At 34.4% G+C, this 22,077-nt stretch overlaps 1 protein-coding gene across 3 annotated transcripts in view; it reads left to right on the top strand.

The window, feature by feature from the left end:
• Positions 1-22,077, top strand: part of LOC121368252 (plasma membrane calcium-transporting ATPase 2-like) — a 126,518-nt gene that overhangs the window by 74,504 nt on the left and 29,937 nt on the right. For all 3 annotated transcript variants that reach the window (XM_041492904.1, XM_041492905.1, XM_041492903.1), the window contains exons 10-21: positions 1,176-1,379; positions 2,681-2,895; positions 9,793-9,928; positions 11,549-11,655; positions 12,970-13,214; positions 15,034-15,176; positions 15,575-15,696; positions 16,273-16,455; positions 17,504-17,698; positions 18,268-18,459; positions 20,263-20,476; positions 21,416-21,630. In XM_041492904.1, the coding sequence (XP_041348838.1) occupies positions 1,176-1,379; positions 2,681-2,895; positions 9,793-9,928; positions 11,549-11,655; positions 12,970-13,214; positions 15,034-15,176; positions 15,575-15,696; positions 16,273-16,455; positions 17,504-17,698; positions 18,268-18,459; positions 20,263-20,476; positions 21,416-21,630 (2,171 nt within the window). The remainder of the gene's footprint in view (positions 1-1,175; positions 1,380-2,680; positions 2,896-9,792; positions 9,929-11,548; positions 11,656-12,969; positions 13,215-15,033; positions 15,177-15,574; positions 15,697-16,272; positions 16,456-17,503; positions 17,699-18,267; positions 18,460-20,262; positions 20,477-21,415; positions 21,631-22,077) is intronic.

The following is a 22,077-nucleotide window of genomic DNA, read 5'->3' as shown; positions in this document are numbered from 1 at the left end:
AACTTTGTTAAAGTTTTTGTTTAATGACATTATTTATTTAGAGCACATTGTTTGAATGTCATTTGATAATTCTTACACACAGTCCTCAGATGAAACTGGCTACCTTTTCGCAATAGAACCAAGAGATCTTTTATGCACAAGACAGCAGTGTTTGATGTAGCAGTCATGAAACATAGTTTGTGATTGAGTGAAAACAATGAGTATTTGAAGAAGGTCTGACCCTATGACCCAGCACCTCAGATAGCCCTCTACCATCTGAGCTAGATGCTGCCCTGTCCAGGTATCTGCATTACTTCTGGACATGCATGTACTTCATATTGGTAGCTGCTGTTGCTGCTGGCAGGAACCGCTTGTTCTCAAATACATGTATGTCAAGTAAATATGATCACTTTGGGCTGGGCTTGTGATGCAGTTGTTCTGATCATGGATGGTGATGGGGTGTGTCTGTTTGAGATTGGTATATATCTCACACTTATGTTAGACGATGTGACCATACCTTTAAATTTCAGTAATGTTCATCCAGGATCCAGTTTCTGACGTTCAGGGTCTGGGTCTGAAGATTCTAATAGCAGTGAAAGACGATAACAGCCGACATTGTGTGCCAACAGTGCAAGTTATTTCATTGTGAAGACTGTTATATGCATGTTACTCCCATATGTTAGGCAAAGTTTTGTTAAACTTCTTTGTTTTTGGAAAGTCAGTTTGATAAAATGTATTATAAATGAGTATTATTAGGTAGAAATATATTAAAAATATTTGGTTTGCTTCACTGGCAGTAGAGCTGGGCGGTATTGAAATTTGAGGTTCGGTATCGATATCGGTATTTTAGGGGTGATTTACCTCGGTATCGGTACGGTATTCGGTATTGACATGATACCGATATCGAGTGCTATTTTTGGTATACTCGGCTTTAAATGCATGCCTGTGTTATGGCTCACCCGCTAATTTCATCTAAATACAATTAAATTCCATACACAAGGCTCTCGTCTGATTTATACCACCCCATTTTTCAATACCGAAATTTCGGTATTTTGAAATTTGCTCGGTACGGTAAATCGGTATTGACATAATACCGATACCGAACGGTATATACGGTATACCGCCCAGCTCTAACTGGCAGGGTCTTGTTTGAATTTGATTTTAACTGCTCTATCCCAAATTCTATTTCATTCTAGATATTGCACTGAATCCACACAATACAAATGAGAATTCGCATGGCAATGTAACAAAGCATATAGCCAACACTGATGCACCGAATGGAGAAGACAAGAAGCAGACTGAACAACCTGAAGAGAAGAAAGAACAAAAAAGTAGCAGAAAAGAGAAGTCTGTCTTGCAGAATAAACTGACTCGTTTAGCTATTCAAATAGGCTATGCAGGCAAGTCAGGTTTACTTGTAGATCCTACAAGGCTTCTTTTCGTTCTTTCAGTTCCATATTCCCATCCGTGGGTTTTCATTAGGATTTTTTGCTCAGTAACTTAATTTGGGTCACTGTTAAGCAGGTTTTCTGCCAGAAAGACAATTTTGGGTATGGTGCTATGGAATAGAATATTTACAATATGTGCTGAATGTAACTGCAATCGACACAGGGTATGAGGGGCCTCCCCCCGAAAAAAAATGGGTTAGGGTTAGGGTTAAAAAAAAATCATAATTGTGTCAAAAGGTTAACTTGAAAAAAAAACAATCTGCAAAACATTTGGGTATGGCACCATACCCGATTTACCCTCTGGCAGAAACCCTGTTGCGGGAAAAAGATGACACTCTTGGAAATTACAAATGCATAAAGTATACCATGATTAAAATGCAGATCACACTGATCTGTTAATCTTCTGGGTCCCTTTTCACGAAGAGATCATAGCGCAAAGATCACCTTAAATGCATAAAGTAGTTATTAAATTTAAGTAAGAGAAATGCAGTGCCCAATGTGTAAAACAGGAATTTTCAATTTGATCAGTGTTCAGTTTACTATTTAGATACCAGTTGACTTTTCTGCTAGGTGACATTACATATTTTAACCATTACTGGATTAATTTCGACAAAAGTCAGTGTTGACAGTTATATAATTTTTATTCATGCTTTGACTTAAAAGATTTATTAAAGTTATAAAATAAGATTTTTAGACAAAAACACAAATATTTATCATTCACAATTTATTATCATTATCATTATTATCATTATTATTATTATTATTAATATCAGAGTTTATTGTGATGTTTTAAAGCGGATTTTATGGTTTAACATAGTCTAAGTGTATGACCCTCCATTATTTCCATTATCTCAGTTTGTGTTAAAAATGGTTAAAACACTGGCACATTTATCATCAGAATTAATCACTAATACATTATAATGACGAAGCTTATATATATGAATATGTTTATTTGGATTGCTGATCATTTCAAAGCTTGTTCCACACACACCAATATTACAATGAATATACATATATAAGTCTAAATAATCCACCAAAAATGTTGGCTTTTTTTGTTTGTTTTATGGGGGTTTTGGTGGGGTTTTTATTTAATTTAAGGATTTCATTATAAGATATTCTATCTGGTTATATTTCTCACCATGCTGATCTGAAAATGTTAAGAACTACAAACCAGTATAACAACTTAGACATTGTATTTTGTGTGGACAGCGATAACTTCATTCTTATTAGAATTAATACTGTTTGTTTTTCAGGTACCGCTATTGCAGTACTCACTGTCATAATTCTGATTGTGAAGTTTTGTATAAGGGAGTTTGTGATGGAGCAGAGAGAGTGGACATCGAACCGCACTGGTCGCTACCTGGAGCTCTTTGTCAGCTATTTCATCATCGGTGTCACTGTGCTCGTTGTCGCAGTACCTGAAGGGCTTCCACTGGCTGTAACACTAGCTTTGGCATACTCTGTCAAGGTAATTTAACACTAAAAGGGCATCCACTGGCTGTAACATTAGCTTTGGCATACTCTGTAAAGGTAATTTCAACACTAAAAGGGCATCCACTGGCTGTAACATTAGCTTTGGCATACTCTGTAAAGGTAATTTCAACACTAAAAGGGCATCCACTGGCTGTAACATTAGCTTTGGCATACTCTGTAAAGGTAATTTCAACACTAAAAGGGCATCCACTGGCTGTAACATTAGCTTTGGCATACTCTGTAAAGGTAATTTCAACACTAAAAGGGCATCCACTGGCTGTAACATTAGCTTTGGCATACTCTGTAAAGGTAATTTCAACACTAAAAGGGCATCCACTGGCTGTAACATTAGCTTTGGCATACTCTGTAAAGGTAATTTCAACACTAAAAGGGCATCCACTGGCTGTAACATTAGCTTTGGCATACTCTGTAAAGGTAATTTCAACACTAAAAGGGCATCCACTGGCTGTAACATTAGCTTTGGCATACTCTGTAAAGGTAATTTCAACACTAAAAGGGTTTCCACTGGTTGTAACACTAGCTTTGGCATACTCTGTCATGGTAATTTAACACTAAAAAGGCTTCCACTGGCTGTAACATTAGCTTTGGCATACTGTGTGAAGGTATTTCAACACTAAAAAGGCTTCCACTGGCTGTAACACTACTCTGTCAAGGTAGTAAATAACTACTATTGCCATGCCTGACGGCTAGTGAAATGTTTTTTGGTTAAATGTTTGCAAGTCTATTTTGTAAATTTGAATATCCTGCCCCCCACTCCCACCCCCTAGTGTTAGTGTTTTTAAGGTATATCTCTCACTTTGGGTGACATATGCAATTTTGACTATTATTTAGTAAAATTGTATTAACTTAAAGTAAAGTAGGGCTAGTGAATTTTTAATCGTGCCTAGTAAATTTTTTAAATCGGTGGCTAGTGGATTTTATAAAAATTCTAGAAACCCTAAAAACGGTGTTTGAGAAGGGCTTCCACCGTCTGTAACACTAGCTTTGGCATACTCTGTCAAGGTATTTAAACACTAAAACACGGTTCGACAAATGTTTGAGAAAATCGCTAACTCTTACAATGAATCATTTCCACTAGCCCAGACCAAAGATTCACTAGCCAGGCTAGTGGGTTTGTCAGACTTGGACTAAAAATCTCGATGGTATCATGTAGCATATGTGTGTGTGCAATAAAACATGTTTTGTTATATTTATTTATCTAAATTCGTATACCTGGTCACAATGCTCACTTTCAGATTATTATCAAGTTACTATGTTAATACGTCTTGTTTATTAGGTACAGTTTAGACAACGGTATAACAGACGAGCTTCAGCCTCACACAAGCAGTAAAGTTTGAAATTGGTTGAATTTTGTTATTCATTTGGAACTACAATAATATTACAAATCGTCTAATGATGTTTATGAATGAATAATAAATAATTTCTTGAAAATGCCATTAAATATATACCATAGGAACGTTTTTCTAAGTATATATAACCCTTAAACTAATCTATAATCATTGTTAAATCATTGTTCATTATAATCTCTTGTCATGATAAAAAATTGGGTTTTAAACTTTCTGAGGTACAGAATTTATCAAAGAAACATATCACAAAACATTGCAGACGTGTCAACCTTTAGTCAAGAGAAAGCAGAAGGTGTGTGTTGAAAACACGAGATTTTGTCAAAAAGCAGGAGATTTTTTTAAATGCACACGATTTAACACAAGTTTTTAAAAAGTGTTACAATAAGTTATATGAACACTACATAATGTCATGTATACTTGTCAACCTTAGATCTTGGCATTAAAAAAATAATAATAATAAAAAGAATTAAAAATTTTTTATTTGTGTGTGTGTGTGTGTGTGTGTGTGTGTGTGTGTGTGTGTTTAAATATGATTTAATACATATTTTTGAAAATAACTCTTTTATCTAAAAATGTTAAGAACACTAACAAAAAATTTAAACATTAATTAGTAGATTTACAGTATTACACTTACAGGTTGCATCATCTTTATTTGTGGTTTGTGAAAAGTAGACCTTAGACAAATTTATATAAATCTTATAAATTAATATTCGGTTTTTACTATGAGGTACAGTGGTGTCGTACTTAATTAAATCATCATAACCATGCAATAAACATTGTATTTTCAGTTATCATAAGTAAAAGCTCATTACTGACATGGTGAATAACTTTGTTACACACAACATTTAGTAATTGTACAACAATAATCCCAGGAAGTGTACTCCAATATTTTACTGCACAAACCTACAAACCTACAAACCTACAAATCTTAACTGATACAAGTATTGTTTATATAGCTAATTGGTCTTTTCGTTGTCTTGCTTTGACCTGTGATTTTGACATTGTGTGTATTGATACATGTGGTCGCTGTCAACTCTGGCACTTCCAGCCATAGAACTTTACATTATGTAATCTAGTGGGAAGACATTTTACAAGTCAGAGCCGTTATTAGGACTAAATTGGATAGTTTTATTTATCATGCAACCATGCCTCCTATTGACCTGATAACCCCTACTTGATAATTTGAAGTGTTATCATGTCACTAGGAAATGAGTTGTGCGCATAATGGGTGTTTGCTCAGTTTTTAGGTAGATTGTTTCTCATTTTTCAAACATCTATTTACAACAATAATTGTTGAACTACATAAATAAATATAACATTTACATTTCCTGTATCATAAATTACTTTTATTTTTCAATTCTCCATTATTCGCTCCCATTCGGAACTAGCCAGTGTTTGAATTAAACATTTTGAAACAAAAATGCAAGTAGCTTCCTACAACTAATGTTTACATTGAAACAGCATCTGACATCGGTCACTAGCAGCTAGCAATGTAGATCTTCTTCAGGTCACACATAAACTTGAGTTTCTTGTCACATAAAAAGGTAAAAACAATTGTGACACAACAGACTGAAATATAATCAAAGTATTTTATTTAAAATTTGGAAAGACATAACTTTTAGGCTGGCTATGTCATTCCCAAGATCCTTTCAGGCAACTGCTATTGTCCGACTTCCAGTAGTAGTTTCTACACGATAAAACTTAATAGTTTCTATACCGCTTTTGACTGAAACATATTACAATTATTATTTTTTAAATATCAGGTTACTACATTTTCATATCATGGTTATTTGGCCTGTTATCTGTTATCTAAACCTCGCCAAATAACCACGATATGAAAACATAGTAACCTGATATTCTATATATATGACAACACTGAATGTCATACACAGTTACGACTACAGCTTGAATTTTTTTTTATGCTTAGAAAATAACAATTTTCCAGTCAGTTTGGGATCAATCCCCGTCAGTGGGCTCATTGGGCTATTTCTCGCTCCAGCGACTGGTACATCAAAGGCAGTGGTATGTGCTGTCCTGACTGTGGGATGGTGCATATAATAGATCCCTTTCTGCTAATCGAAAAGAGTAGCCCAGGAAGTGGCGACAGTGGGTTTCCTCCCTTAATATCTGTGTGGTCCTTCACCATATGTCCGACAGCATATAACCGTAAATAAAATGTGTCAAGTGCGTCGTTAAATAAAACATTTCCTTCCTTCAAAACAATTGTACAATAATGCACATGTGGTGAATAACTCATCTAAACTGCTTAATATTAGAATGTTCTAAGAAAGCATCAAATTGTAAAATGATGAAAAATATATTCATTACTTAACATGAAAACTAATTGGGGAATACCTGGTCACAAGGCTCGTCATAGTGGAATACATCACTTGAACGAAAGATTTGTTCCCCCTCATTTGTGTCTATGTAGCTATATCATGATTGCATACCAAAATATCTGTAACAAAAAGCGATAGGACCACTATGTAGCTGATAATAAAGAATTTTTCTTTGTTTGTTACCTTTAACACTGTCATCTATGGGATTCTGGTTACCGTATTTTCCCACGTATTATGCGCACCCCCCCACTTTGAACGTTTATTCCAAGAAAAAAAACATGAACCACAATATAATGCGCACCGTTTTTTTAAACCACAAAATCGACAGTGAATGCAAGATGTACTGTTTCCCCCTCCACCCCCCGTCACCAAAATTAACGAAAAGCGAAAGAAGCGGTATATTCAAGAAACCAAGAAACAAAACTTAAGTTAGGTATTTGAGTACATAGACCTACATGTCACATTAAATAAAGGCTAGTACTTGCGTACTTACATGTCACAGACTCACACGTGCATAAATCAAAACAAAATTATATACCCATATACTGTAAATGACTGAAAAATAAATGAAAACAAAAATATAGTATATTACATTTCATTCTCGTGGCTAACGTGAATGCGCGAGATTTCTAAATTTATAATAGTGTGGTATATTTCCGGTTTGCCGGAAATGGCCGAATTAAATCTCATGGAAATTAAAAATATTTACGGTCCAGTTTTGTAATTTTTGTGCACTTTTTGGTGAGGTATGGATACTTTTGTAGATTTATTTTGCATTTATTACAACCATCACAAGTGAAAAGCGATTTTTAAGAGGGTTTTGGTGTTTCGTTGTGATGAACACTGTCAATAACCTGTAAACTACCGATTGGCGATTTTTCATGGGTGATCGCTGGACATTTTTAAAAGAGATTTTTTCTATTGCTATGTATAGTGCGCACCCCCATTTTTAACCTGTATTTTCTGGAAAAAAAGTGCGCATAATACACGGGAAAATACGGTAGTTAGTACAACCTTTAGTGCTTGACAATAATCTTGTTGAATAATACTAATTGTAATTTAATTTTAAAATATAACCTCAGCGGTAATGACGAATTCCCAAGCTATAATAGCTGTGCAGTTGCCCACGGCTATCAGCAATGTCGTGGAGTTTTTAATTCTCCGTGGCACTTTTTTGCCTTGGACTATGTTCTGGTATGGTGTTTTTTTTTGCCATAGGCATTTTCTTAATTGCAGGGATTGCACGCACACACTCGCCTATTACTCCGACATATTTTTATTATATAACATTTAGTGAAATATCTTAAAATATCAGTGAAATAAAAGTGTTTACAGTCACTCAGTGACGATAACACATTTTAGAGTGAAAATTTTACTCTAGAATGTGTTATCGTCACTGTAAGAAAGCTGGAACTATTTTGACGCTGGTATTTTAAAAATAAAGGTAAATTGCCAAAAGTTATATAAGAAATAGAAAATTTCATGTTTTTTGTCAAATATGATTTATATCATCTCGTGAAGTTTGCAATCATATTACATTTGTCGTGCAAGTGCAACTCCTGAGATATGATTGCAAAAAACATGAAATATCCTCTATATATGTTATTTAATTACAGCAGGAATTACACTACCCCCCAAATCCACATACATGCACACACTCACCTATTACTCAGACATATGTTACATGTATTTAATTACACACACACACACCTAATCCACATACACACACTCACCTATTACTCAGACATATTTATATGTTATCTAACTATAGCAATAATTACACACACCTCAACCCACATACAAGCACATACTGTCATCTAACCAACTACAAAATTTCAGCCAAATCCATCCAGAACTTAATTTAAAAACAACAATAATACTTTTTTTTAAATCGCACATAAAACTGGATATGGCTCCTTTAAGAACAAGACCAGCTGTCAATGGCTGACCTCCTACACACAGTTGTATATTGCTGACTGCATCTCGGTTCAACAGTCTTTGAGCAGACGACTGAAGTAGCAACGTGTACAGAATGTATTTTGGTTAGGCTGTTTCATTGTCTTGCCATATTAAAAAATAACATTGCACTTGAATCATATTTTAAACGTTAATAAAGCAGTAATTGATTAATCCTAGCATACACAATTTTATTTCTGTCACCTTCATAGATTTAAAGATGCATTCTGCATAAATGTGTATTTTTCATTTGCAAAATCTGACAAAAAAATTAATTTTGAGAAAATATAAATCGACTTTATTACAACTTTTTGACTTACACTGATTTTCGTGTTTTAAGAATGAAAATAAACTGCCTAAAAGAGGGCAGACTTAACATTAGAAATTCCAGTTGTCCCGGAAGCAAGCAGCGGATTAATTTAATATTTTGATAGATAGGCAGTAGAAATTAAGTCTAGAATTTCAAGACTTTTTACTTGTACATTTTATAGAAACTAACATACAATCCGAAATTCACATAATTTATACACATCATTTTTTAATGCCATATTGGCCTAGAACGTTTCTTACAAAATGACAAAAAGACGGCACAAAAATATTTTTAATACAGAATGCTACAAAATTTGCGATTGAGGCCAATACACATAACCTATACATGTATTTTTTAATGCAATCGGTGCCGAAAAAGTACCCAAACTACCTACCAAATTTCATCTAAATCGTCCCAGAACAGTTCTTACAAAATGACACAACAGAGGTGACAAAATATTTTATAATAATAATCCCAGTAAAAACTATAGGTTCCCAGCCGATAAGGATTTGGAATCTAATTACTTTGTCATATATATTATATTTATTTTATATATGTATATTTTTACATGTTTTTTGTTTGTTTTCATTATAGAAAGAGGCGGGACGTAACCCAGTGGTAAAGTGTCTGCTTTATGCGTGGTCGGTTTGGGATCGATCCCCATTGGTGGGCCCATTGGACTATTTTTCGTTCCAGCCAGTGCACCACGACTGGTTTATCAAAGATCGTGGTATGTGCTATCCTGTCTGTAGGATGGTGCATATAAAATATCCCTTGCTACTGATGGAAAAATGTAGCAGGTTTCCTTTCTACGACTATATGTCAAAATACCAAATGTTTGACATCCAATAGCTGATGATTAATAAATCAATGTGCTCTAGTTGTGTCGTTAAACAAAACAAACTTCTTCTTCATTTTAGAAAATGATGCATGATAACAACTTGGTTCGACATCTAGATGCCTGTGAAACGATGGGAAATGCCACTGCTATTTGTTCTGACAAAACAGGCACTCTTACTACAAACAGAATGACTGTTGTTCAAAGCTATGTAGGAGGTAATGTATAGCAATGTTTTGAAATATTTATAAAATACAAGATGCCATGGATCCTGGTGGAGAATGTCTGTGATCCCAATGGGTTAAAAAACAGTGTATTCCATCATTTTATTCGACAGAACACCCTTGTTTTTTATCCTCCGCAACATACTTTACAGGGGATATTAAAAAGGGCACTGTCCCTCGTCCAGGAATATTTCTGGAGCAAAACCGATCAAATTAACTTCATGAAACATTGTACACTTATTAATCTAGTGGTCTAGTAGTGCCTTCTGCTGTGATTATTTTCATTTTCGATATTGCTTTTGTTACCATAGAAATAAAAGCCAGAATAACTAAATTCAGTTTCCAGAGCACATCTCCAAAACCTTTCAAAATATTTTCATTAAACTTTGTACATGTTTATTGGTCTAGTGGTGCCTTTTGCTATAAGGTAGTTTTAATTTTTGATATTTTTTGTTGTCATGGAAACAGCTAGAATGATCACCGTTTCCAGAGCACACCTCCAAAACCCGTCTAGATAGCTTCATGATAGGTCTAGTGGCACCTTCTGCTATGAGGAAGTTTTAATTTTCAGTATTATTTCTGTTACCATAGAACCAAGTGGTCAGAATAACCAAGTTCCCAGTTTCCGAATCACAACTTCAAAAACCGTTCAAGACGACTTCTCAAACTGGTGATCACGTATGAATCTAGTGGTCTAGTAATTCCTTTTGCAATGAGGGAGTTTTCCTTTGTTACTAGCCAAATGAGAGTAGCTTACCTTTCATTAGCAGGTGGGTGGGGAATATTGATGACTGTCGTCTTGTATTTACTTGTGTAGTCCCAGGGACTTGCTGATTTATTCCAGATTTTTCATGTGTGGTGGTTAAATAGAGAATAATACAAAATAGAGAATAATACATGAGTGACCGTTAGATACCATTTATCTCACAAGTTGTTTTAAAATGTATCTAACGAGCGAACGTGAGTGTGATACATTTTTAAACAACGAGTTGTGAGATAAATGGTATTTAATGGACACGAATGTATTATTCTATTTCTTACATATCCTGAAAAAATAGGTTTTAAGCAAATTTTAACATCTTTTTCGACTAAAAGTTGTTTGCAACCGTTGCACTTGTAGCTGACTTATGCGTCACAGACACATGAATGTCAGGTTAACTATATGTCACATTCTAAGATTTCCATTATGTAGTTGTTCATTGGTTGTATGGCATTGGTGACCTGGTCATCGTATGTCTTGAAATTAACAAACATACATGTGTTAACAACCACGTGTAACCAAAAATAACGCATGGTATTCTCACCAATGGATGTGTAAGAAAAAATATTTATACACCAAATTGGGACTCTGTACTTGAAAGTATTTATACACCAAATTGGGACTCTGTACTTGAAAGTATTTATACACCAAATTGGGACTCTGTACTTGAACATTTCCAAATTGTCAGTGCCACTTGCTTTTGGGAATGCAGAATGCCTGGATAAATTTCTGCCAAATCCAAAAGGTGTTTTTAACCACTATACATATGATTATTAAATTATGATGGCACCATTTATTCATGTATATTGAATATATTAATGAATTATTACATTGAAGTTTTGCTTTGTTTTCAGGTGTACATTACAGAGTTACACCAAATTTTAGCACCTTGCCACCAAAGTTAGGCCAGATTCTCCTTCAGTCTATTGCAATAAACAGCGGTTATACTTCAAAAATATTGGTATGTAATACTTATTTGTTGTAAATATAAACCATTAATACTAGCCTACATGATCCTTAATGTACATAGGAACCAACTTCTTCAGACGTGTTCACAAACAAAAGCTATAATAAACCATTAAGACATTGTGAACAGTTGAATGTAAAAGTCATCAGACACTTTGATTAATTCATTATTGCATAGTGCATAAATATTATAACAATATTATTATGTATCACATGTAATTTTTATTTATATTTTTGCTTATCCAGTCGAATATGATTGACAAAATATAATTTAACTATTTTGTCGAATAAAATTACATACTGTAAAACGGGTATTATTCGCGGCAGTAAATTTTTGCAATATCAAAAATGCAGGCAGTTTGCGGTTTTTAATTTTCGTGGTGTCATGGTTTTTGTTTTTTGTTTTTTGTTTTTTGTTTGTTTGTTTTTTACATTACTAACACATACAAAACTATACTTTGGTACATAACATTAAATCGACACTAGAGTGGTCAACAGAGGTATACGTAATATTATCCCTTTATGAGCGACTCTGCTAAGTGCTGCAGCCACATGTCCAGTGGCGACCACACTGTGTGTACAATTAATGAAATTAATCCAGGATGTGGTTCAGTCAACTCTCCAGAAAGTGTGAAATAAAGACAAACACATGTACTAGTGTTTAAACACCTGTTGTTAAAAACGTCTCGTCTCTTTTGTTTTTGTCACTTGTCGATGACGTTTTTCCGGAAGTTTACAAAACCATTTGTGTCTCTTATTATGATTGGCCAATTAAAAATGGCTCATTATACTAATTTCTAAATGTTTATTCACAGCTTAACAATACCAGTAAGAATGTCTGTTCCAAAAATCAACTACATTTATCATTCTTCACAAAAACATTGTTATGTTAGGTTCAATTTTGCAGTGGTTAAAAAAACCCGCAGACAAATCTGAAACTGTTGGTTTATCTGACCCTTCAATGTGTTTAACGACACAGGCCCGCCAATGATGCCGTTGATAAATTAAACACTTCTACAAATTGTAAACAAAAACATGATGAATATAGACTGTATGATGCAGAACAGCATGTCAAAATTGCTAAACTGTTCTTTTTTTTGTTTTGTTTTTTGTTCTAATGGATTTCATTATTTGCGTAAGTGTGATTTTCAAGGCTAAATGAAAAACGCGAAAAACACGAATAATACCCATTTTACAGTACATTAAAAAAAACACGATTGTAATGAAAGAACTAATTTTATAATACATGTTTTGATTCATAGTTTAATAATTTATTATGATTTTTTATTTTAATTATATATTTCGTTAGCCACCAGATGCAGAAGGAGGTTTACCAAAGCAAGTAGGAAATAAAACAGAATGTGCTCTCCTTGGATATGTCCTAGACCTAGGCCAGTCATATGAAGCCATCCGTGAAGACATCCCAGAAGACGTGCTCATCAAAGTGTACACATTTAATTCTGTCCGCAAATCCATGAGTACAGTCATCAAACTGGACAACAATGCTGGTTACAGACTGCTTACGAAAGGAGCATCTGAAATTGTGTTGAAAAAGTAAGAAAAGAACTATCAGTGATGTCATTAATAGGCAGTGAACTGCAAGTTTTCACTATTTTAATAGGTGTATACTGGGTTAGAATTAAGTATGTTCGATATTAGAACACACATCCACTTGGAAGAGGGCCTAGTAAGTTGGCAAACTTGTGCACAGTCCTTTTGTTGTTTATGCAATAAAATGTTTTCAATCAAAAGACATCCACCCTCCACACCCCCCACCCTCCAAAAAACTCAGAAAAAAAGTCACCACCAAAATACCACTCTTTATTAGCAAATATTGAATTACAATTTAGGACACCCACTCACAGATCACTATTAAACTGACCAAAAAACTTAGAACCAATGGGGGTTTAATGTATGTACTTTGCTAACTTTGTACTATTTCATCAAATATATATAGTGTGGGCAAACTGACTTGAAGCAAACCAGCTTGGGGATGAAACATCTGGTACCCACATTAAAAAACTGGCTACCATTCTTGCATTACACTAACACTGTATTACTATTAGAGTAACAACTCTTCGGGTGCTATTGTAAGAAAAAAACTGCAGCAAAGTAACCAGGAATGTTTTGTGTTTACAATGTTTATAATTTAACTGTCTACCATATTTCACGCATATAGCCCGCTGCACCGGATAAGCCACATTAGGTAATAAATGGTTATTGAGTAAAAAAGATGATCAGATAACCCGCATTAGCTTGAGTGGTTAACACCTGATGATGAAAACACCAGCGATTGTCAGCCAATGATCTTAATTACCGATATGCGAGTGTAGCTTGCATTGTTATTTTGTTCCGAGTGTTATCTTACATTGGCAAATTAATGAACACAATTAGTGAGTTGTTTCACCTTTGAAATACTATGACTGAATTAGTATCATTTGTGATCAATATGGATATAGCCTTTCCATCATGTCCGATGAGTGGAAAGAAACGAAAACGAAAAAGTTATACAGCATATTTTAAACTTTAAAGTTGTTAATTATGCTGAAGACCATGGAAATAGAGAGGCTGGGCGTGTTTTTGAAGTGGATGAAAAGTGTGTAAGACAGTGGCGAAATAATAAACCTGTATTATCTAAACGACCCAGAGCAAAACGAGCGAGACTGATTGGTACTACGCAATGGCCGAAACTTGAAGAAGTGTTATTGAAATGGGTTCAAAGTCTATAGGAAAATGGGAGGTCTGTATCAACTGTCCTTATAAGACTAAAAGTCCAAACCCTATCGACGCAAATGAACACTGATAGTTTTAAGTGTGGGCCATCCTGGGTGTACAGATTCATGAAACGTAATAATCTGTCGGTTAGAAACCGCACAACTGTCGGCCAGGCTCTACCTGACATTGGGTGGAGAAAATTTACAGTTTTCATGATTTTATTTGCCGTTTCAAGGCAAATAACTAGTTGTCTCCAAATTTGATTGTAAATATGGATGAAGTATTGATGTCTTTTGATGCCCCTCCTAATAGAACAGTAGATACAAAAGTGCCAAAAGTGCATATAAAAGATCTCTTGCTGTTACTAATTAGGTTGGCCTGTTTGGAAACAGCAGTTTTCCTCTCACTGTACATGTGGTAATAATCCTATGTTAGACTTCAAATGGCAGTGGTTTCAAATGTGATGTGCAGTCATTGAATACACATTCCTTTCCTTTCCTTTTCTTTTCATTTCCGGCTCACAAATATGAAAACTACTGTATCTAGTAATGTACATAAAGATACAGTATATGAAATAGTTGATTTTATTCAACCTAGAAAAAACTAGATTTCTTCTGTATATTTTCTATGTAATTATTATTATTATTTAATTTTTTAGGTGTAATTACATGTTCCACACGGATGGAACTATTAAAGAGTTCACAGCCAATGATCAGGAGGAAATGGTACACAGTGTTATTGAACCTATGGCTAGTGATGGTCTTCGTACAATCTGCATAGCGTACAAGGACTTTGTGAAAGGTTTGTATTCAGTGAATTCCAAATTATTATTTTTGTATATAGCATTCATTTTGTTCCTGTATTTTATTATAACAGTTTTCTAAATGATGAGACAAAACAGGTCTTGAAACTAGTCTTGGCTGAACTTTCACATTTAGTGTTCATGACGTCTGATTTTATGCTAGGAGTCTTTGTCCAAGTGGAAAATGTACTCCGATTGCACTTTTCAAATTCTACATAAATCTCATTAAATGCAAAAGAAGTTTTTCACAGGGACTAATTTTGCCTTCCGAGAAAATGCCAATAACCTTATGGATAAATTAAATAATTGTTAGGTATCTATTAATTTTTGTTGAGTGTTTTCTTGTGGTTGAATAGCTATATTTGAATGTTTGGTCATTGAACTGTTTTATTTGCAGGAGAGGCTGAACCTAATGACGTGCCCATTAAGTCTGAACCGGACTGGGAAGATGAAGATAGCATTGTACTTGGGTTGACTTATATATGTGTTGTTGGCATTGAAGACCCTGTTAGGGATGAGGTATGTGTTGTCTCCCCTTCCATCAAGTTGCAAGGTCAGATATAGACAGTTTTGCAGGACTGCTCAGTTTTAGAAGATATCATTGTATTATTTTAAAAAGCAAGATATTAATTTTAATTCCATGGAAATTCTTGTTAAAATACACACCATTTCAGTACCAGAGGCGGATCTAGGGGGTCCAAAGGGCTCGCCCCCCCCCCCCCCCCCCTTAAATTTTGCATCAGTTATAATTTTATTATATATTTTCATTTTTTAACGATCCCCTCCAAACCTCCCCCAAAGTTCCATTGGCATTCCGCCTCGTGTCATTGGGACCCCCCTAAATGTATTTTCTGGATCCGCCACTGAACAAATATGTTGGAGATTATTAATGATTTCATTGGTAGGTGAGATATGTTGCTTGTTTTAGAATTATTGTATTTGTGTACTAAAGCTGTCTATTTTAACTACATTCCTCTCATGGTTTCTGTTTGAGAAGTGCCTAAAATCATCTTTATTTTATCTTCAACCATTTATAAAACTGTTGTTTTAATTGTTGTATTTGTGTAAATTGAACAATATTTCACTGAATCCAAGGTGCCAGACGCTATAAAGAGATGCCAGCAAGCTGGGATTACAGTGCGCATGGTTACTGGAGATAATGTAAACACAGCTCGGTCCATTGCCTCAAAGTGTGGTATAATCCCACCTGGCACAGACTTCCTCGTCCTGGAAGGCAAGGAGTTCAACCGGAGAATACGGGACCCATCTACAGGAGAAGTAAGAGTTGTATCCAAATACTCTGTCGTTCCTCTATATTGGTTGAGAAATATAGGTTTTCAGAGCATTTGACCTCTTCGGGTGAAGTTTAATAGTAAAGATGACGGATAAAAAGTTTCAAAATTACTCAACAGCTACGCTATAAATTGTAGTATAAATTTTTGTGCAAATATTTTGCACTAAATTGGAAATGAAAAACATTTAATGTTTTGTATATTTATAAAACTTCATTTATTTATAATACCTAATTTTGCAGTGTGACTCTGAATATGGCAGTAAATTGTTTTTGTCTTCATTTTATTTGTAAATGACAAATTTATTTTACACAGTGTTATGGTTAATGCAAATAATTTATTACCCATATGGGTAGAGAGAAGTAAGGAAAAAAAAAAATTCTTTCCCTAGGGAAAGGAAAAAAAATGTCTTTACCTAGATATGTTTTGATGTCATATTCAGTGCTTCACTATAGGCTTTGAAGTTAAAACTGTTAGCTGATCATTTTAGTGCATATGGTGGTTAATTAAGTGTAAGAATAGCGATACTATGACTCAACATTGTCTCTTGTTCTCAACTTGCAAACTTGTTTTCAACAACATCGTTTGAAAATCTTCCATGAAATGATCAAGATTGATAATGGTTAATAAACAAAATACCCAACAGGCTACTCTGCAGTATTGTTTATCTTGCGCTCGTGAATTGATGATGTCACAATATCAATTCACTCATGCAAGATAAACGGTATTGCCTTGTAGCTCGTTGAGTATTCTTTAAATAATTCTGTAAGTGGAACTAGCTGAGGTTTTATCCTTTTATCAAATTAATGTTGCAGCACAATGTCCAAGGGAAACAATTCAGGTGCCTGTGGTTACCTGCCTTGGATATGTTCACAGATTAGAGGGAGAGAAAAGCGACTGCCACCTCATTATTACTGCAACTGTGTTTACTATATCAGTATATTACTTTACTTTTTAGTATATAGTTCTAGTTTGATGATTAACTTTATGGGATTAACATGTAGTCATATTTATTAATTTTTACTTTTGTTTAGGTAGTGACTGAGCTTTTTGATCAAGTCTGGCCCAAGCTTCGTGTTCTGGCTAGATCATCACCTGAAGATAAGTATATACTTGTTAAGGGTATCATTGACAGCAAAATATCTGCAAACAGGGAGGTCGTTGCTGTCACTGGAGATGGAACAAATGATGGACCTGCCTTAAAAAAAGCAGATGTTGGCTTTGCCATGGTAAGTGTAAAAACTATTAGCATGTAGACATTCCTTATAAAGATAGTTGCCAACTCTCACTGTACCTCCATCTTTTGTTCTAAACATTTTGTTATTGTTGATGTGGTGTACTGGAGTGGGAGTAATGGTTCAGTTTGGTCACATTTCCACCTGGCTCTTGGCCCATATTTTTGTGATAACAGGACAAAGTGAAGCTCATAACTTGATAATATTTGATTAAAGTTGTTTAAAAAAAGTTTAATTGTTAGGATGGCTTTGTTTATTGCACCCCTTCGACATCATAATGAAAATAGAATGTAACATCCTGTCAAGTTCCTCTGATAGATGACTCACCAGCTGAAAGTTGAGGTTTTGGTAATGAATGACTTTCATATTTGATAGCATTGTTCCCCATGTGATTTTTCAACTGCACACTCCAATCTCATAAAAATGGCTCATGGGGCATATACTATCTTGAAAGTTCTGCTGAAAGTATATCGCTTGCTGAATACCTTACAATAGTAGATATTTCGTGTACCTTTTTGTTTAATATTGTTTCATTTTACTGCATGAATGACTTCAATTTTCAGGGACTCTCAGGGACAGATGTAGCCAAAGAGGCATCGGACATCATTCTGACAGATGATAACTTCACAAGCATTGTCAAGGCTGTCATGTGGGGGCGGAATGTCTATGACAGCATTGCCAAGTTTCTCCAGTTTCAGCTCACTGTCAATGTCGTTGCTGTTCTTGTTGCATTTTTTGGTGCCTGTACAATTAATGTAAGGAGTCATTATTTTACATTTGAACTCTTATTATGGGTTTATTACAACAGATCAGATCTAACATGTATAGCTAAAGCTGCTACTTGCAGCCCACCTGTATTGGTCAAGTCTTACAGGTCGACTTCCTGTTTTTATTTCTCAATTTTTAAACGATAGATCTTTTAAAGTCCGGGTTGGGTCGACTTTGTCCAGTATCCACCCACAAGAGATGGGTGTACCTCAGGGTAGTATCCTGTCTGTAACTTTATTTTCTGTGACAATTAACAGCATCACCCAGTGTTTAACACCTGGTGTAGATTGCTTTGTTATATGATTTTCAGATTTGCTATATATTGTCCAATATGAGTATCAATGAACATAAGTTGCAGCTTTGTTTGAATAAACTTCATCAATAGGCAACTGATGATGGCTTTAGATTCTCAAAGGCAAATACGGTTTTTATGCATATTTGCCAGAAAAGAGGTCTCGACTTAGATCCACAGTTGTTTTTGGACAAAAATCCAATTCCAGTTGTGGTGGAGACTAAATTTCTGGGGGTTATTTTTGACAGGAAGCTATCCTTTGTGCCTCATCTTAAATATATTAAAAAGAAGGGCTTAAAATCTTTCAATATTTTAAAAGTTATTGGTAATACAGATTGGTAAGCAGACCGAAAGGTTATGCTCCGTCTGTATCGAACTTTAGTTAGATCAGTGTAGGAAGGATGAAATAGTCTTTGTGTCGTGCTCGCATCAGTCATACATACTTGACCCATTCATTTATCTTGGAAAAGGATCCTCCACCACAGTGTGACCACTGTCAGTGTGCACTGATGGTACGCAATATTTTTGTGGAGTGCCATTATCTCAAGGAAACTAGAAAAGGTATTATTTGGTCAAAGAAATGTGATGGAATCCAGAATTTTTATTACAATTTTTATGTGATACTGACTTTTATTCTAAATTTTAATTTTATCTATCTGTGTTGTATGTATTTTTTTGCACAGTTCTTTACACTGTGTTTAAATTTAATTTTGAATTTTTATATTGATGTGGTTAGTCATTTACTGTTTACATTTACCATAGTTTGACACCCAATAGCCGAGCTATATTTCGTGCTGGGGTGTCATTAAACATCTAATCTATTCTGTTCTATTCTAGTATTGGTCACTGTACATGTCATTGATATAAATAATACCACAAACAATTACAAGTAATTTTAAAGAACATCAACACAGATTTGGTCGATTTTGCAGAAAGAAAAAAAATTCTCTTATAGATTGCAGAATTGTTTAACCAGGGTCAAAAATTAAATTTCATTTTGTTGGTAAAATGCTTGTGAATTCAATATACAGATATATATATATATATGAAAAAGAAAATAAATGGATTAGAAGCTCAAACAATTGTAAAAAAAAGTTTATGTGGTGGCTCAGCAAGGTGATCACATACTGCTTTTTTACATTAACTTGTCTTTGTTTTTTTATGTGAAATAGAGGTTGTGCAGTAAATAAAATGTTTTGGCTGTGCCACAAGTTCCTCAAAAACATTTTTATAAAATGCTTTTTTCCTTTAGGTGACACCCATCCTCCATTTCAGAACCATAACATTTACTTTTTAGTCCTACTAAATACAAAAGAAATAAAAAAATTATAAAAAAGAACAATATCAACTAAAAGAACTTGTCTAAAGCATTAGCTGTTTTGTTCGTCAAGTACTAAGAAAAAACTTTTCTAGGCTATCGGCCAGTCAACTGTTCTTTTTTCCTCTTCAGAACTTCGAATTGTATATTTTTAAAAATCTTGTGTCATTATGTTTTCAGAACAGTCCACTTCGAGCTATACAGATGTTGTGGGTAAATTTAATCATGGATACATTAGCATCCTTGGCATTGGCAACAGAACTTCCAAGTGAAGAACTACTAGAGCGAAAGCCCTATGGCCGAACAAAGCCTTTGATCTCAACATCTATGACAAAGAATATCTTGGGACACTCGATTTACCAGCTTGCAATCATATTTACCTTACTGTTTGCAGGTAGGTGGTGTGTCAGATTTATAGGATATTAAACAAGCTTCCATTTCGTATCATGTTTATGTCCCGAGTGAAATAATTTTCAATTGTCACGAGCTTTAGCGAGTGACAATGAAAATTATTTCACAAGGGACATAAACATGATAGGAAATGGTAGCGAGTTTAAAATCCTATTTATTACCCATAATCGACCTTAATTTATATCACTCATCTAGTTTTGTTGACGTTCCTGTACGGTTGTGCGCCAGTTGATGGCGTCATCGTGTTACGTCAAAAGTGTTACGTCCCACTTGGCGTTCTAGTGGGATGTATCACTTTGATATGTACCAAGATATTTTTAACCATATAGGTAATAATTACATGATATTAAACTTGCTTCCTTTTCGTATCATGTTTATGTTCTGAGTGAAATAGTTTCTATTGTCACAAGCTTTATGCAGTTTGACTGATGTTCAAGTAAATTTGTAGTGCACCAATCATATGACGTTTAAATGTTACGTTCCACTTGACATTCTAGTGGGACGTAACACTTTGATATGTACCAAGATATTTTTAACCATATGGGTAATACTTCATTCTAACCATCAGATTACTGTGATTATTAGTGGTGCAATTGATGTGTCTAAAAACCTGAATTACACATAATTTCTTCTTTGTCCATGACCTTAACATTTTTAACTGATAGCCTGCCTGTTTATAAAATCTGGTAACCCTCAATAGTATTTTGAACAACAAACTTTGTATCATTTATTATTAAATTTATGTCTCATGAAATAATTTTCATTTTTCACAAGTTTTATATTTGATAACTGGTAAATCCTATATATAGCATTTAGTCATAAAAGTTAAGTAATAATTAATAGGATTTAATAATCTGTAATAAGCTTTAGGCTAAAATAATGATAATTTCTATAAATATGTTAATTATTATTGTTTTTTCAGGAGGAAATTTATTTCAGATAGATGATGGTATTAACAGTGAACAAATCCATGCTCCGCCAACACAGCATTTTACCATCATCTTTAACACATTTGTATTGATGACACTTTTTAATGAGTTGAATGCACGGAAAATTCATGGTCAAAGAAATATTGTTTCTGGATTGGCAAGAAACCCAGTGTTTGTAGGAATTTGGATAGGTACTATGGTAGCACAGGTATGTAAACACAGAAGATACAATATTTTTTTTCTGTTCATGTGTTGTCTTGATTTCTGCAGAAATACAGAAGCTGAATAAAATATTAATTTGATTTCTCACATAGATGTGTAGTTCGTGTTAAGCACCAGACATTGTTGCCAGCATTGATAGAACTTCTAGCAGCTTAATATGCTCCTGATAGAAAATACAAGACAAATGTTATTTCAAATTTTGTTTGATTTGATGAAATGAATTTGACTAATAGTCAAATACAGTCAAACCTGTCCTAGTGGCCACCTGTTTTCAACGGTCACCTGCCTTAAGTGGCCACTTTTTTCCCTCCGAAACAATTTATAATGTAAATGCACCTGTAATAAGCGGTCACCTGTCTAACGCGGCCAGCACTAAATCGGATCCCAAATCGCTAAAATACCTGTATTGAGATGCACAGTAAAGGCCACAATA

Source organism: Gigantopelta aegis, chromosome 3 (genome assembly GCF_016097555.1).
Source record: "Gigantopelta aegis isolate Gae_Host chromosome 3, Gae_host_genome, whole genome shotgun sequence".
Taxonomy (NCBI): Eukaryota; Metazoa; Mollusca; class Gastropoda; order Neomphalida; family Peltospiridae; genus Gigantopelta; species Gigantopelta aegis.
Note: the sequence above shows the minus strand (reverse complement) of the source record. Positions and strands in the feature narration are given on the sequence as shown.